Source organism: Nomia melanderi, chromosome 10 (assembly GCF_051020985.1).
Source record: "Nomia melanderi isolate GNS246 chromosome 10, iyNomMela1, whole genome shotgun sequence".
NCBI classification, from domain to species: Eukaryota; Metazoa; Arthropoda; class Insecta; order Hymenoptera; family Halictidae; genus Nomia; species Nomia melanderi.
In genome coordinates this window covers 8,967,138-8,985,538 of record NC_135008.1, presented here as the reverse complement: position 1 = coordinate 8,985,538, position 18,401 = coordinate 8,967,138, and the positions used below count along the sequence as shown (strand labels likewise).

General features: G+C 42.0%; 1 protein-coding gene across 9 annotated transcripts in view; it reads left to right on the top strand.

Moving 5' to 3' along the window:
* The first annotated feature begins 3,650 nt into the window (after window positions 1–3,650).
* The window catches only part of MESK2 (misexpression suppressor of KSR 2), a 49,242-nt gene continuing 34,491 nt past the window's right edge, over window positions 3,651–18,401 (top strand). For 6 of the 9 annotated variants that reach the window (XR_004235565.2, XR_012999578.1, XM_076371663.1 and 3 more), the window contains exons 1-3: window positions 3,651–4,072; window positions 10,048–10,477; window positions 16,650–16,703. Coding sequence is in view for 6 of the 9 variants with exons in the window: in XM_076371663.1 (XP_076227778.1) it covers window positions 10,263–10,477; window positions 16,650–16,703 (269 nt within the window). In the remaining 3 variants the exon portion in view is untranslated. The remainder of the gene's footprint in view (window positions 4,073–10,047; window positions 10,478–16,649; window positions 16,704–18,401) is intronic. The other 3 variants (XM_076371664.1, XM_076371661.1, XM_076371665.1) reach the window with 3 other exon arrangements.

Genomic DNA, 18,401 nt, shown 5'->3' with positions numbered 1-18,401 from the left:
AAATGCTCCGAATTCCGTTTTCTAGTTCCTAAAATGGTTATGCTAATCCTTTCTGAAGGTACAAAACGTTTCAACTATAATCCTTCTTAACGTCATATTATTAAAAATACATAACATAAAAAGTCAATGTAAAAAAATACAATAAATAACAGAGTTCGAAAACAATAATAGCTTCGAAGTTTAATCTCACAAAATCCCAACAAAAATTGATAAACACGCGATGCGTTCAAATCTCAATCTAACGCAGTCGACATAATAATTACTGCGTTAATCAACTACGAATACAATCCACGAACATCTTATTACCGTATCACGGTGTAGTATCGGCTACTGCAACAAAATTCCGACGGCGTCCATGAAACTCGGTCGTAAAATTCGGTGGAAAATCGTGAACTGACGCGGACAACAAGCATCGTTCGACCCAACGATTACGCCGCGAGTTCCCAGGCAACGGTGCATTCTCTATCCTCTATCTCTGTTCCGGTGATCTCTAGTTAGCGAGGCGTCCGCCTGACCCCATTAATCGGGGGTTGTCCGGGGAAGATTTTAATTAAACGTTCGAAGATTCCTCCGCGGGTAACGGTGATTACGGACGCAGCGGAAAACGAATACGTGACCGATGAATCCCGTTGGGTCGAAGCGCAACGCGGAGTCCGGAGGCCATTGTTACGCGCTCAGACACTGCTCACGGAAAATTCTCGCGGGTATTCTCCGGCGAGAAATACGGCGCGCGTGTCTTTTCGAATTACCGGGAGGAACGGTGCCCGGCGTGTATTAGAATCCTTTTAACCGGACATAAATAAAGGAACCGCCGGGCCAAAGTAATCTCCTGGGAGGATTAGCCCCGACGGAGGGCGAGCAAGACGCTCTCGTTTACTTTACAGCCGGCGAGAGGGACTCGAAGTGTCTTCTCGGAGGGTGGGTCGCGATTTAATGGATGCCGCCTATCTAACAGCAGAATCCTACGTCGGACTATCCACTTTACAGAAATATTACGACTTAGTGTTAAAGAACGGGCTGTAATGGCGGTACTACTTGATAATGAGAAAGACAATAGAAAAAGGAGGAGAAAATACTGGATACAGAGAAGTTCCAAGTTAAATTAATCGTCCGATCGTCGTATGAACAGTAACACATTCGAATTGCTATGTAGTCGAAAAGGAGTGTTAATTCTGTGCTTATTCTCTTTGATCCGGATCACTTGCATGTTAAAATGCAAACTTCAAGTCTCAATCGCCTGTATCGAAAATTGGAAGAACTTCGAGTTGGTCAAACCAAAACTTATATCCGGAGATCGATTTTGGCTACGGTCAGCGTTGACGTTCGATTGCGATATTCAATGGGTCAGCGTGATTCCTTTAAACCGAAACCACTTGCATATTAAACTACAAATTTGCAGTTTCAATTTCATGTGTCAGCGTATTCGAGTTGCCATGTCGGCGAAAAGCAGAACTGTTGATACTGTGTTGTCTTTGTTAACCAGACTGACATTAACCTACATATAAATAACGAGAATGTGTTGGTCGATGCGGGTCTAATGTTGGATGGGCGTTACGCTGTTAAATAGGCGACAACCCTTATCATCTAAAACTGCCGCACGACGATCTACCAATTTAAAAACACTGCCCCCATCCGCTCAATCTTGGTGCCTTGGATGTCTATCTAGTTTCTCTCTAACAAATTTAATCTCTCTTCGCTACCGTCAAAATGAATTCCGTAAAACAGGCGGTTGCTCTCTCAAGTTCTCCGGTGAGCACTTTCGTCTCGTTTTCTCATTCTTCTCATATTTGACTCGATTACCGAGGCAAACGGGGGCGAACTGCCGGCGGACGAGAACAGGAAAAACGAAGACGGTCCTGGGTATACGTGTTCGAATCGGTCCGGGACGCTCGCGAACTAATCTCGGGAACGAGGTAAATGGTAACTGATCAACGGGGCGGAAGGGACGAGGATGAAAGCAGGACGTGACTGTCCGGGCCACAATTGAATCCCGGATTTATGTCTGACGTCGTGACGAGGCTTGGAACTGCGAGAAGACGGCCCGCGTACGAGAGCCTGTTCGTGAACTCATTGTGTCCCCGTAATAATGGCGGCCAATTCAGTACCGCGGGCTCTCGCCGTTTCTTGAATTGCTCTTTGTCGCTGTAGTGGATGTAATTAAAAGTTAATTGTTACGGATAGAGATATTTAAAGGTATTGAAGTATAATTTGTCAAGGATCATTATTAATGTACATTTTATGTACAGGATGTAAGTATTTAATAGAAATCTTGCGGTATTCCTTCCTGTAGCAAGTGTTAGAAGTGGTCTATTCGACTGAGTCTAATTTATAACCTTAAGCTATAGAACATTGGAACAGGTAATGAAATTTTGAAACAAACTTGTTTATTATTTATGTATGAAGATTGTTTATGTTTGGATACTAACGGAGTCAAAACTTTTACTTGGGTTTTAAGAGTCCCATTTCGAGAGATCGTGGGACTCCGGGGATTTAAGCAGGCGAGGAATTGTCACGAAGTCCCAGGGGACTCGTATGTTTGGAGTAACTCGAGGTGTGGGATGGTTCGTAGATTCTAAATACCTCCGGGTCCCTCAGATAATATGAAACTTACCAACTGATACTCCCAACTTGGCCAGACTTCGGTAAGCGCCCGACTTTACGCAAATTAGGAGAGTGTTGTATTCAATACGGAGTAGTTTTTTGTTCGAGAGAAGCTTTTACATAGAGTCTCATGAGTTTACAATAACCTATAACAACTTTCTGAAATTCCAGGTGATATGTGTGAGGTCTCTTGAGTTTAACACATGTTGCATGGATCTCTTGAGAGCTAACTGTTCTACATAGAGTTTCATGAGTTCTCAAATTCTATCGAGTTCTATCGAATCTCCGTAGTCACAAACAAAGTTAAAAATAATATTAACCAATAAAACTTTTGTTTCAGACATTTTGTTCTATTTTTAATTTTACCAAAAATATTAAGACGTTTTTTCACAATTAACCCTGTACATTCACTTCAATGTATTTCATGCAACATATACGATACGTAAGATAATCATTACTTTAGTTTTACAATTCATTACCATGATTTCAGAATATCTAAACTTAAGAATTGTGAAACAAAAGAATTCTCTGAGCGGTACTTCCGTTAACCCCTTGACCTACAATATCACGTCAGGCTTGTGACAAAAATTTTCAATCGAATTTGAAAGATCTAAGTGTCATTAATCCTTTTGAAATATAAATTAAATATTACTTTTCTATTATCAATCGGTAACTTCTGAAGTAAACGTAGACATAGAATAAGCATTAACATTCGTGTTCTTAATAAATGATTAACGATAAAGTAGTATCTTTATTGATCATAGTTGAGAAATAAATCATAGTGCAAGTAGTTGTCTACTCTTATACTCTGTTGATAACAGTCGAACGTTTACCACAAAGTCAGTCTTTACCCAAAACAGATGTCCGCACGGTCTCGGGCGATCGCTCGATAAAGTGAAAGTTCGCTTTTACCAAAGGCCGATCAAGTCAGCTGCTAGGTCCGCGTAGACGCCTCCTGCGCGACGCGTTCTATGCTTCGGTTCCGAGATGTCAGTAAACCGTCGTAAACCGGTTCGATCCGCCGTGTAACGCGCAGGAGCGGTGCGCACTCCCATTGACCAGTCAGTCTGTGGTCTGAGTCGTGTATTCGGGCCAATAGTAATCGTGCGGTGGCTCTGAGAACACGGTACGGGTCCCTCGTTTGGTCTTGGCCGTGGTGCGTTTCCTACACGTCACGTCGGAAACACCGATAGAACGAGATAAAGAAAAAGGCGTTAGTACACCGAGAGCCGAGGCAAAAGCTTGACACTTAGAAGCCGTCGCTCGTTCGGAGGAAAAGGGAAGTCGGTACATCGTTTCGTTGCTCCAAATCGGGAAGGGACGAGAACGGGCAGGTCCGTGTAGGATCTCCATCGTCTCGTACCTCGTCTGTCGCGTCTCTGTTTCCGGTGCGAACGTGTCCAGAAGCCGCGGAGAAGCTGCAACTCTTCTTCGGTACCAGGATTCCGCAGCGGGAGCCGCGCAAGACGAGGTGAGTCATCCGTGAACGCAACCGTGCGTTCCGCGATCAGGAAAGATCCCGTGCTACAAACGCAACGATATTATCGTTAGACAACGACGCGACAACATTCCTCGATCGATTCCGTCAGCTCCGTGGCGGTTAGACGGTCCGCGACTGTCGACGTGCGGTCGTCATCGTTCCGTCGCGATGTCACTTTTTGCGTTTGTGTGCGTGACCGCGAGTCCCCCACGATCGTTACGATCTATACGACGTGCTCCCGTCGTGTTTCCTCGTTAACCCTAGACAGACTACGGGGAGAAATATTCAGAATGTCTCATTGTCTTTTTCATAAAGACGCCAAGTCTAAATATTCAAAAAAAAAGAAAAATTACACATTGACGCCTGTAAATTTAGATGAGTATCAAACAATTGTTTTTAGGTTAGCAACCCCGTTTCTCTAGGTTATGTACGAAGATTAATGGCAAAACTCCTAAGGTCAGTCTTTCTAGGGTTAATGTCAGTCTGATAACTGTTCGCTGTATTGTTGGCACCGAGAAATCATTTTTCCCAGTGTCGTGGCGAACGATTGGCCCTTCGTGCCGCGAACATCGATCTCGTTTCGCATCCCCCACCCTCTTTACTTTTCCACCGCCCCTGAAACGGCGCGTTTCGAACTGGTCGCCACTGCGATTTCGGAAACCGAGTACGGGGAATAGAGGATCTAGGGCTCGATACGAGCGTCACCGCGAATACCAACCCTCCCGCGGTTATATACGCGGTTCACTCGACGAGAAACGAGGTTAGACGTTACACACGCGGCTATCCATGCGAAAAATCAATACACCCTCCTGGGCCCGAGCGATTCAGACGCGCGCGGGACGCGGATCCCTAGGAATCGGGGGAATCAGCCTTACGACGAAAACGAGGATCGCCTCGGGTACTACCTCGAATGCTCTCCCTCGCCTCGGATCGATTTCCGTGCACGCGTATGTACGGGGTGTTCTGTAAGACGCGACCGGGCTTGCGTCTCAAGGGTTGATTCGTCAGGAAATAGTGAAGAATTGAAATTGTAAAATAAACTCTTTGAAAGTAGCTTTTGTTGACCAACATGTTGGTTTTGTTCATTTGAGAATATATGCTGCTATAGGCGTTACCCATTTTTTAAACGAGAAGTATGGGCGATACTCGTGTTTCTTTTAAATTATACAAAGTTCTGAGATATCGTCTATGGGTTTAGTTATGTGTAGGAGAAGTACGTGAGTTTTTGTATTCAAAAGTTTTGAATAGCAAATAACAGCAGTTTGCAACAGATGCTTCAAATTTTTCTATTGTAATTACTGTCTTTTTTCTGTGGAACAATTGACCAATTTGTCTTCAAAATTTACAGTTGAATCATGGAATGTCTCGAATTCTTGCTCCTTCATTCGCCGCCATTTTGTGCCATCTGTTTTGTTGCGAATCCCGCGATTCGGGAGAAGTCTACAAATTCGTAGTTGAATTCTCCGGAAGGATACAGTTTATTTTACAATTTCGTTGAAGTTTTTCGTGAGGAATCAGCTTGTGCTAGCGAGTAGTACATTTACTAAACCCCTATACGCACGGACACGATCTATGACCTGGAGACTGCAACCGATACCGAATAGTTTTTTGTTTTCCGCGTGTGTGGAGAATGGTTTTAGGCGATGCACCATACAGTTTTCATACAGCTGAATAAAATGGAAAAAGTTCTGGCGGCAGAATTTTAATATTCGCGGGCCCTCATTGGATTGGCTTGTGAAAGTTTAATGGGATTCCGATGTCACGCCAGAATACCGAATTAACAACCCTCCGTAGGCAGACGTGCAACATTGGCTAATACCGAAATCGGTTTATTTCCGTGCGTGAATGTTTGTGCATCTAGCCGTTTGTAATCTTGTTCCTCGTATCGATTGTTCTTTCCCGCTGGTACGTCGGCCTCAGAATACATATCGCTTGTAGCGTCGGTATTACAACGGTTTAATATGCTTTCGGATCAGTATTTACATTTATTGAATACAATTCTAGCCAAATTTCCTTTTTAGTGTCAAATTTCTTGTGTTACATATGTTTCTTTGTACAGGGTGATACTAAAAGAAGGGCCACCTTTGATAACATATTATTTAATCGCTGAGGTTGTTTAAAGTCGTTACGAATTACGCATGATTTTCATGTAAATTCATTGAAGAGGAAAATCGTTTAGTAGTCAAATGACTTAAGAAGACTCAAGAATTGTAGCGCGAAAGATAAGAACTGTTATTTCGTGTAAATTATATGTTTAAAATTGCCACGTCGTACTTAATGTTCAATAGAATAATGAATAATCTCTACGAAAAATAAAATTTGTCCTAGTTCCTACGATCACCCTGCGCGAACTCCGATCCCCAAAGTTCGATAACGACAACGTGTCGTAACTGTTACCCGCTATAGAACGAATTTGGTTTTAACCAGCGAAGGTTTTAATTGGCAGGAAGGCTACAAGGCCGGGGAGACGGTACGCTAATATCTCTCCGCTCGGAAGAGGATCGTAACTATAAAAATGCAATTAACGCTGCAACTTGTGCGATCGCGACGATATCTTACAAATTAATGTTATAACAAATACTGGAATCACTTTGAAACGCATCACTCGTAACCGTATCCGTACGGAGCTGCATCTTCGTGATGCACCCGCTCGAAATTATAAGCGACAACCATCGGAGGTTTAATTCCAGGTTCGCGGTCAACCAAAGTGTCATTGTGGAAGGCAAATTTCGAAAAAAAAGAAAAGAATTTGATTGTCGAGTTTCTACAAACCTTAACTCTTCATGTTACCTAATTCTGCTTAATAAAAATCAATATTATTCATTATGTTTTATTTTTTAAGTAAACCTTATAGTTTTGATAAAAATCATATTGCGACGAATCAAAAAGTATCATGAAAGGATCTAAGCATCGTCACTTTGTAAAATGACTTTTCTACTTATATTCCTTGATGCATGAGTTATCCGTTAATCAATTCTTTTCATTATCTTCACGAGGAATCGCGTATTCAAGGGTTAGTTAAGAAATTGCTATCGCCTCTATCTTCAAAAGTCCAATTTCCAGGGGCGCGTTATCAGAACTTGCCGCCAGAACAAACATAAACGATCAAAAACAAGGTTCGTCGCCAGGCCAATCGAAACACTTCGATAAATCCCCGACTCGTTGATCCTCATGAGACAGAACCGCGTACCACGCTCATCGATCGTTAATCTCGTCGTCGAACACTTTAACGTTTCCAACTTTGTGCAATAGAACAGGAAGCGAGAATAGAAACTCGCTGGCCCCTCGCAACGGGAAGAAAACGGTTGCACGAATATTTGCCCATATCTTCGATTGTACTGTACGCACGATCTATATTTGCATGCTCGTGCCTGTGTGTTCCTCGAGCCCGCTGCGTTCGCAAGGAACCGCGAGCCACGTGATTCCGAAACGCAACCACGGTTTCGTATCGCGTCCGCAACGTTTCGGAGCTAGCCGCACGGACACTACTTCGCGGTTCTCGTGACGCATGGTTCGGCAAACCGAACGATAATACCTGTAACAACTATGTTTTGACTTTGATTAACAAACAGATTCACTAAAACAGTACTTCTTCGTGGTTTTATAAGTACTCACCCACATAATAATCTTAATTTTACTTTTTGGACCGCCAGATGTGGAAGCATTTTATAGTATTTGCCCTCTATAGAAACGTGATCCACATTTTTTTCTTTTGTGTTTTTATTTGTTCGAAAAAGGTTTGTCGACGCCTAGCGTCTTGCGTGTTCCGACGAACGCGAGCAGCGCGCTCGCATCACCTTGGCAGCTGGCATGCAGCCACGCATGTTTAATCTCGATGTATGATAGTGTGAGTTCTATATGCATGCTGACGCCGCACTTTGACACGCATCTCACTTCCTTTATTATCGCGTTTTTTGTTTTGTCCCCGTTTTTTTTTTCATTTCGCGTGCCGGACAGGCATCCGCAACGATTTCGGGGTTGAATAGCTGCAGTTGTCCGGGATGAAACGATCCTCTAAACGTCTGGTGGACGGGGATCAAGACGTTCCACGTGAAAATCTAGATCGACCGTAATCTCACGGAGCGTATCAAGATCTGGAATCGGCGAAGGGCGTGCACAGGAAGCGTTCCATTAGTTTTGGTCGGACAGACCATTCCCTTGGCCAGATAGCAATTAAGGGCCGCCAGATATAAACGGGCAGGTGGATGGAGACGGTCGAGAATGTTTTCGAAATACTTGGTTCATTCTTAGCATCATTCTTAGTATTAAGGGTGCAGAGATTGCAAGATATATAATTTGGAGGTAACTTCATGAGTGCTATAAACGGGCTGAGAATTTTTGTGTAACTTTCAGTTTTCGGCGAAGTTGAACAATTTTTCTTTCATAAAGAATTTCAGTATATTCGATGGTATTTTAAGAATTAATAATTTTTTTTATGTTATCATGTTTGAGCAGTTGAAACTTTGAGTAATTTTGGGGTGAATAGATTGTTTAGAATGTGCCTCAAGAAAAAAAATATATATATGTATTGTATATTGACGTACAACGTATCAAGACAATGGCAAACACGGCGCGGAACGCCTAGGAAATCCAAATATCAGCATTGTTTTCGTGGGGAGTGATTCCAATTAAATTCTTTTGTTCTGGTGGATGTTCGTACAATTAACGGACTGCGAAGAATCGTTGAAGTGCCCGTTCCATTTCGCGTGTCTGCTGGATTCAGCGATTGTTCACTTTGTATTGCCCGAACCGTAATTGCAAATTCGTCCTGGCGGCCGGTGATAATGACGGCAGGTGCACCGGCCCTTTCGACCATATGACGTCACGAGTAAAATGCAATTCCGCGTCAAGGAGATGCGCACCGTTAATGACCGTGGAATTGTACACGCATCTCGACCGAATGAATTAAACACTGACAATTATAACTTCTTATTGTATGCACAGCAATGAAAAGAACAATGAAAATTGTTTGCTCGAGGAAATTAAGTTTCAGCGTCTTAATTTACGTCTAACGGATGAAATTAATTCTATCTTTCTTGAGGAAGAAAAGAAAGTTTATCGTACAAATGAAATTAAATAATGGAAGGATTAGTTGGCGAGTAACGGTGTTCTCTCCTTGTCGTTTTTGCACGCCTGTGATAACGGGTTATCAATTATTCGAGCGAAATTAGCTCAATATCGAAGAAGTTGGATATCGAAGGGTTAATTATACGGTAAAACGAATTAATTAAGAAAGTTACTGGATCATTGAGAATCGCTGCTCCGGAACAGAGAAAAGTTCGTGAGTTCCTTTTAATATGCGGGAAAAAAGAATACCATTCCAATAACAACGGAACTAATGCGCGAGGAAAGAAAATAATAAATACCGCGGTACACCGTGAAAATAATTGCATCTCTGCTGCGTGACGTCATTTGGGGTCGACCTGTAAGAAAAGCCGCGACATTTAGGTCACTGCTATAACTCGAATTTTCTAAGTACCCAGTATACTTTACATACAGAGCTTTTCCAACTACATTCAAGATCAAAATTGAGTTAAATTTTTGATACTTTTTCAATATTTTTGGCATTCAATTCTCTTCAAATCTCCACTTATTCAATCGATTTTCTATAACCTGTCCAATATCAATCAATTCACGTCACCTCTTTCAACATTTACTCATTCAAAAATTGAAGTTTTCACTCTCCAAACTCAATATATCAAAATTGTTTAGTTTCCCTTTATTTTCAATATCGAAAATACTGTCACATTTGAATTCGAAAACAACCCTTCACTGACCGGCTCTTGAACGCTCCGCCATTTCGCGGCCACCTGGTGCCGCCATCTTGTCGCTCCGAACCCGTCAATTGAAATCGTTGCCGGTGCCCAGCCGAACATTCGCGCGTGACCGGCCTGAACTCGAATTTTTTTGATTTGCCCGTTCGTTTGCCTTGTTGACGCGCGATATCGGCTTCGATCACCGATCAGCACCATCGTCGAGGAGCAACAGCGCGCGAAGAAGGTGCGCAGCAGTTGTCCAGGGAGACCGTCGCGTTCCACGCGGAACGCGCTTCTTCTCAGAGGTAGAACCACCGGAACGGTGGACGGCCGAGTCCAGGTGCTAGCGTCGGGGGCGTTGCAGGAATCGGTCGCACGACCGTAGGTCTCATCGTGGGCGAGCGACAGCGACCGGAGTCGTCGCCATGCCGGCAGGTATTGGCGCCTCGTACAGGTCGTTAGGCGACCTGGGCGAGGACGTGTACAAAAGCACGACGATCGTCGACCAGACACAGACCACCGGGCAGAGCGTCCTCGAGAGCGTGAAGAAGGCTTTCAGTTTCGCCTCGCCCAAGGTCGAGCTGAGGAAAAAGGACCCGCTGATCGAGGACCGACGTGAGAGCGTCTCGATCGTCTCAAGGTAATGCCTTATACGATACAACGTATTGTCTGATATTCGCGTACTTTCGCGTTCACACACGAACGCGGGGAAAAGAGGGAATAAAGGAACCGGTCCACGGTGGCCCAGATCGTGTACTTAGGAGGAAAAATAGTCGTAATTGAAGGTAAAGGGATGGAACTATTGATGAACGTTTCATCTACTGTGTATGGTATTTAAATTTCTAATTGTACTTTGTAATAGTTCTGTTACAAAGGTCTTGTGCAATCGATTATGGTTACATTTGATCTAGGATGCTGAGATACACAGAAAACAGTAATATTTCATTGTGATATGAACATCACATCAGTATTGCGATCAAAAAGAAAAATGATTTTTGAACTTTTTCCTTCTAACGAGGATGATCTAGACCGTTGTGCGGTTAGCAAATAGCGGTGACGGGCCGCGGGACACACGAAACCGCGTGTCCCTTCGCAATCGTTTCTCGACCTCGTACTGTATTCTTGTCGTAATCGATTACAATACAGTATTGATGAAAACTCTGCCCAGGTCGTGGGGTCATTTTGTGTGGAAGGTTTCGAGACGCTGGCTGAAGTTGTAGGTTTAAGTCTCAGTTTTCTGCGGTTCGGAAAATTCTTGATCCTTCACTTTGGAGTTTATGTTAATACTTACATCATACTACGTTCAGGTATTATTCGATTTACGATTATTTTAATTTATGTGAGAATATTTGAGAAGCAGATAACTTGTTTTGAAATTAAATATAGAGTCTGTTCTGAATCATATAGATGGCAAGTACCTTACATTTTATTCCATGAATACTTAAATACTTCCCCGCTGTTAAAGAGAAAAGTTATTTCATGCTCATAAATATTGTGGTTGTACAGTTTCAATTCATGCTTGGAAATTGTTGACGGAGATGTAACTCTTGCTACCAATGTACTCTTTTTATAGAGTGTGAAGGGGTATACATTATGTATGAAAGAATATACAGTTTCAATCTGAAAATAAAAATGATCGTAAACTCTTTGAAAGCAAGCGTTTAAGTTTATCCACTGAGATTTCATTCTACCTTCCACTGTTTTAAAGTTACGACTTTGGCACAGTAGCCTGAAACACGTAATATATGTTTATTACCACTTGTAGTCCAACGACATATGAATCGAACAGTACGAATCATTGGAATACATTAAACGAATCACTTCAATATTAAATAAGGTGCTCTGATAATTCTTCATTATCATCATTCATTGTCATTCACTGCACGTACCCTGTGTCAATTTGGAAAACACTGCTATTTCAAAATAAAATTTCAAATATCAGCAAACCTCGCTGTCATTCATTGCATGTAAATTAAAATGGAAAACTTTTTTGCTGTTATCAATATTCGATCTCTATATACGGCAAAATGTCAATATTAATTTCAAAATATAATTTTCAATTTATTCAAAAGAGGGTTCTTTTCCGAATAAAATTCAGAACGACTTGACTTAGAAGGTACCGTTCGAAGGAACTTACGAGCCACAATGAACAACTGACCTGAGCAGAGGCTAAGGAGGTCGCGAGTAATCGGTTCGAGGTCGAAAATGTCGGAGGCACGGTTAGAGTGGTTTCGCTATTGGCCACGGTGGTGGACTGGCGTCGAGGGAATCGATCGTCACAGTTCCCTGCCCTTTTTAAGTGCTCCAACGGAAATCCCGGTGAACACTTGGTGTACTTCTGAGAAACGCATTGATGTACGGGGTCCGCTTTACCAATCACTCAATCCCATCGCCGCTAAAATGTCTGACTTGCTAACTAAATGTACTAACCGGTCATATAGATCTCTCTTACATGTATACCGGGAATACATGTCGCGTCTGTGTATTCCTGTCGGACTGGATCTGAGGGGTCGTATTTCGCGTTATATCGTCCCATCGTTTCAGCAGGGAACTCGCAAACCTCATTACACATGAAATATCGGCGTTTGCAATTCAATTTTCGCTACAGACCACCGCAAATTAATTAATAGTGGCTTTAACATACATGTAATTTCGAAATTTGCAAAGGGAATTGAATTTACATTCCATTACGTTTTGTTAACTTACAGTTCCATTGTGCGCTAAGATATTTGTCCGAAAGCTTGAACAGTTTCTTCCAAATTGCCGAATATCCCGATGAAAATAACGCGTCAACGTTTATGAACAATTCCATCCGCAACAAAGTGAAACTGCATAAATTATCGTTCGTCGCCGTCTGCAGTGTTGTAACTACCTCGAGTTTCGCGTAGCTTAATAAAACATTAATTCTCATCTTCGAAGCGAACGGTTCAGTGGAATAAATTTGGCTACATGCTAAACGATGAGACGATAAAACTTGGCGAACGAGACACGACCCCGAAGATTTTCGATCCTGCGACCGCTTCGAGTGCGTTCCTTCGACTCCACCTGACGAATCGAAGAACAAGCACACGTGTACCTGTTATCAGAATGATCAGAGACTTGGTTTAACCTTAAAGCACGGACGGACTTTAGGACCGGAAGTCGGAGTCGCGACTATTGATCGGCCTCGCTACAAAAGCAGGCCACGAGGTAAGCCGCATCATGCGACCTGAACGTCATTCCTTTCCTCACGCTGAACACTTCCACCAAGTATTTGCCATGGCTGGAGACGTTTTTTTCCTTAGCTACCCTGCTTGTGTGACCGTAATTGTGCATCGTTCGTAGTCTGTGTATTTTCGCATGACATTACCATTCAGCGGTGATAATTTCGCGATTCAGATCGTCGATCAGGAAATCGACGGAATAATTTATATTTACTACCTCTTTCTCGCCATATTTATTACCCTCTAAAGAAAAAGAGCTTTTCATTTTATCGGGATCTCGTGCCGGCTTTATTCGTTCCATTGAAGGCATTCACAAGAATTGTGCGCAGTTTTCGAAGCATGGAAAATTATTTCGACGCAATCAAGCATCGGAAAACAATGTGACTTCTATGGATAGAGTGGGGTATATAAAAATTTCCTACGCGAAAAACTTGTTTCTGTTTTCTTATGGGAAAACAGAAAATTCAATTTACACTCTTATTTTATTTATTTAAAAATATACCATTTCAAACGATAGTAACGATTATTCAGTGAAACGTATACTTCCACAACTGAAAAACACTAAGAAAAGGTATACAACCCTCTAAATAAGATCATTACATGTCCAAATTGTCTGAATTAAGATTCAACATTTTTCTTTACATTGTCCAAACACTAGTGAATCAAGTAAAAACGTTAGTCGAGCTGTCATCAACCCCCGTAAAAACAGAAAATGAAAACCCATCGAGGAACTCTGGTCTCGTGAAGCTATCACCGCTGTTGCATTATTACTATTATCGCCAGTAATCGTAGCCTTTTTCTTTTTATTCCGTGCATGCACGTAGTCGGATGCGTTCCTTTGTCCTTGCAACGCTCGAGTTGCGTCGGCGTGTGGTTCGTGGCGCGCGACGGCAACGCGCGCGTTGCGGAACCGGCTTCTCGGTTCGAGTGATCCCTCTCGCGTGCGAGGTCGATCCACCGAGAATGACGGACCAACGACATCCAGCACTCCTCGACCGCGTCCGATGTTCGATTTTCCTGGAGGACACTCGATACCGGGACATTTCCCTGCCCTCGACGCGAACGAACGTCGACTGTGGCTCGCAACCCTGTCCTCGTCGAGTCTGGCCTCTCCTCTTCAAACTAATCGCATACGCAAACCCTAACAACCATGATTAACCCTTAACCTCTTACGCTAGCAACAGAATTCGAAGACTCAACAGGGTCTCGCGCGAAGAATTTTGTGTTTATCCATTTTACAGCCAGATACGATAATTTTGTAGAGAGCGATAGATTTGAAACAATCTGGAAATGCAAGAAAGCTGTAGAGATAATTTTTGACAAAGACATGCCACGTCTTTTTAGCGCAAGAGGTTAAGTGCTACAGTCGGTCTATCAAACTACTGGTGAATTATAACATAAGTTATCCATAATTTCAGTGGATAAACATTATAATGTAACTGAAAGGTACATTTAGTTTCAACATTGTAAGTTATACACAAGAAAATATGGATAAATAAACATTTTGAGAGGTTTGGCTGTAGCACTGAAGGGTTAACCCTTAGAGGACCAGAAGCATCCGTTGGACTCATTTTGATAGTTACGTCAAAATTGTTTTACTGGTATGCATAGAGCATTCAAAAAATGATACTGTGTAAATACTGAATGTTTAAAATGAGGTAAATAAGACGAATAATAATAAAATGATATATAAACACTTTCTTTTGCTAACTATTTTTCATATATGGATTTACTAGATCTTTGCTACGTGTCTTTTATATTACTTTTCTTCGTGGTCCTTTAAGGGTTGAATATTGAATTGTGTAACCCATGGAAGGAATATATTGAAACATTTTCGATGCTAAATGCAATGACGAGATGGTATAGGATACAGTATTTACATTGCATAACTGTGCAATCCCTAAAAGTGTTCTTGAAAGAGACAGTTAATGACCTGGAGAGTATATGTGCCTGTGACATTCACGAACGTGTGAAGCTTGACAAAATAAATAATTTTGATAATTTTTGGAATATTTTTTAATAAGGAAGATCGTAGTCAAGTTCGCAACAAAAAGAATAAATTCCAATTCTAACACATGTAAACTAATTCATAAAAATTTGCAGTCTAGTTAGAGGCAACCCGAGGAATTTATGTATTTACGCAACATTGTAGATTCATAATGCGCAGAAGTAAATTGTTATTTGTTAAATGGTTTCTTAAAATCTACAATTCGAGCAAATTACTACATTAAGAAGTCATGTATTCATTGGTTGCTTTCGGTTGGGGCGTTGATGACTGTATTTGGTGGCTGCTCGTACATTTTCCGTCTTTTGTGTCACGTTGGCTGTATGAGGGCGGAATATGTGTGAATCTGCCCCGGATAGCAGTTGTCAGCCATTGACTGTCTCGCCTGAAAAGGCTCTTAGTGGATTATGCAAACCGAGTCACGCAAGTGGGACAAGTCATGTCTTTTGTTCGGTTGGGGATAGAAAAAATATTCTGTCCTGCTGAAAGTTGTATGGTTCTCAGCAAGCATAACTACATATTTCTAATCTTTGTTTCCACAATTTTGCGGTACACAACATCAACATTTTTCATGCGCCACTTTTTACAGATCATTTGGTAACACATAAAAAGAAACAATGTTTTTGTTCAGTCTTTCTACTTCTATTACAAAGTCGAATCATAAAACATGATTAAAAGTGCTATTAACCTTTTTAATTTTTCTGTTAATCTTCTTGCCTACTTGTGTAGTAACCTCTCCTTTTTAGTATCATTCTTTGTTCAGTTAAAACAGCATATCACTTGTCATAATTTCTATGGTACCAAAGGTGCTACAAAATTCCTACAATAATTTTTTAATGTATGAAAAGTCCATTTATAGATACCAATATTACCACTTTTCTTAAACCGATACTGCAATCCTTCGCTTTCAGCAAAAATAACACAATTTTCCCGACCTATAACACAAGGTCACTGGACATTAAATAAAGAAATAAAAGAACGACTCTTTCGGCCTTAGAAATCCTTGTCATAAACCGTGCGACTATAAAAATATTATTACTCGAACATTTCCACATCTTCCACGCGACCTAACATCAACAAATAAAATCTTTTACATCTTCAAAAGATGATGATTCTTCACTGAAGACGTTCCAAATGATCAAAATGATTACTCCACTCTCTATATCATGATACATTCGCACTACAAGAATCATTGACCTACATAGTTTCTATACTGCATCGATACTCGTTGTATATCACCTAATCGAAATGCCACAGCCAGTGTCCAAAAATACCAAAACCGTGTTTCACCTTTTCACCCAATTTCACCTTAATATATTCCTTCCACGGGTCGACAGAGAAATATTGCCACGAAAGTTCCCAAATATCTAGACCAGATGTCGACCAGGGCTCTGTGAAAAGTAACAAAGTCGAGAACGAACCAACCTCCGTAAAGCTCGTGTGTGTAACTACTTTAATTCCACCGGCCAGTTTCGCCGGCCGTCGCCCTTTGGACTGAGTTTAACAGTTTACTGCCTGCTCTAATGTTCGTTGTTGGCACCCGGGTAGAGGCTGCTAGCCGCTAGGGCTGGGCGTTGTTATTATTCGCCGCCATTTTGTTCTAGGGAAAGACACAGGATGCCGAGCGCTGCCACCGCCGAGGAATCAGCTCTGTTGGGGTAAGTTTCGTTAATGAGAACATCAAGACGACCATCGTCATCACAGTATCGCGTTTTAATTATCCCTCGCCACTACCCAGTAGACCTGGTAGCTTCGGTGTCATCCGTCCAAACACAAGTAACGAGGACCAAGCGTTTCAATCACGAACTTCGTACAAACCGAACTGTTCCCCTTATTTCCGCATACCCATATGAATACACAGGATAAACATCAGATTAATCTTTTCCTTCCGAACCGAACGAAATTTTTCTTTTGGGGCATTCGATCTGATTCTAGGATGTTTCTAAGATGACACACTTTTTGTCATCTTTAATGTTTTACTCTAAAATTCTCAAGGTCACCTTTCTGTCGTAAACCAACTTCTCTAACTTTTGTATACTCGGAATTAAATTTCATCAAGGAATCGAAGGCGATTTCGAAGATTTCACAAGAAATATGCCGACGAAAAGTGTACCGTGGTCATTTTAAAGATTCGGTTAATTAAGCGTCGCGTAAATGGTTTCGATCGGTTCGATAATAATGAAATGATCTGAGAATGTTACACGGTTGACCATGTGTACACAGAATCATCGTGCATGTCCATCCAACGAACGTTGTTCCATAGGGATTCTGAGGTCCGTCCGAGTATCGGCATTGACCTCGTTGTCAGTGAAGCCGAATGATCGTTGGTAATTGGCAGATACGTTATTAAGAGTGGCAACGTTTTTGCTCCTTTTCAGAAGTACAGACAAGTCAAGGCTTCCGATTGCCGGGGAACGCGTCAGATTGGGAAACGCGCGACGTCTGGCAATTATTATCGCTGAAACCGGCAATTCGGTCTCCCCCTTTCTCCCAACCCCACAAAATCTGTTCTGAGTGCTCTAGCTGTGCTCTACAGAGTGCTCCATTTAGAGTGTTACAAGTGGTTCTCTCGGAAACGATTAGCGACGCCGATTAAACCCTTTTTTCCACTGTATAACGCTCGCGATCCCTCGCTCGAGTCGAATTGGCTCCCGAAGACAACTTGACTTTTTGTCCAACTTTTATCCAATTTCTTCCAACAATATTCTATGAGACATCTATTAAACTCGCATTCCTAAATATAATAAACTGAATTATTTTATAAAAGAAAAATATACATCCTTGGAAAGGTTAAAGCAAAGTGTAGAAACGACTTTTTAGCTAGGCATCGAAAGATTCATTGCCATCTAAAAATATTCAAGATAATCTCGAAGATCGCTGCGAATATTTGTTACACCTTTTGTGAGTGTAAAAATATATTCAAGATTTCAAGTATTGATAATTCGGCGCAATGTTCACTGCGATCCAATCTGGAGTACCTACCTTGACTCCAGGGTTTTCCTCCTCATTGAAGATTATTTGACGTCGTGCTGGTTATTTATTCAGAGAAACGTGATTTGCTCTTCGGTAACTTCATATTGTACACGGCCCGCAATTTCACAGTGGTTCTATGTGATTTTTGCGCGACGTTCGTGCTTCAGAGCCCGGCTCGCGGAGTCCCATGACGCAAAAGCAAATCGATTGGACACATTAAACCGGCGTCGCGGAGAAATGAAATTGCGATGGCGTGGTATTGCGTGCCGAGCCGGCGCGCGCGGCTCTCGTGACGCGCGACGAACGCCGGGATCACGTTTTATACGCGGCAGTAAATATTCTTGATTGCGGCGGGTTCGAACTCGTCGAAAACGGAGCAGTAG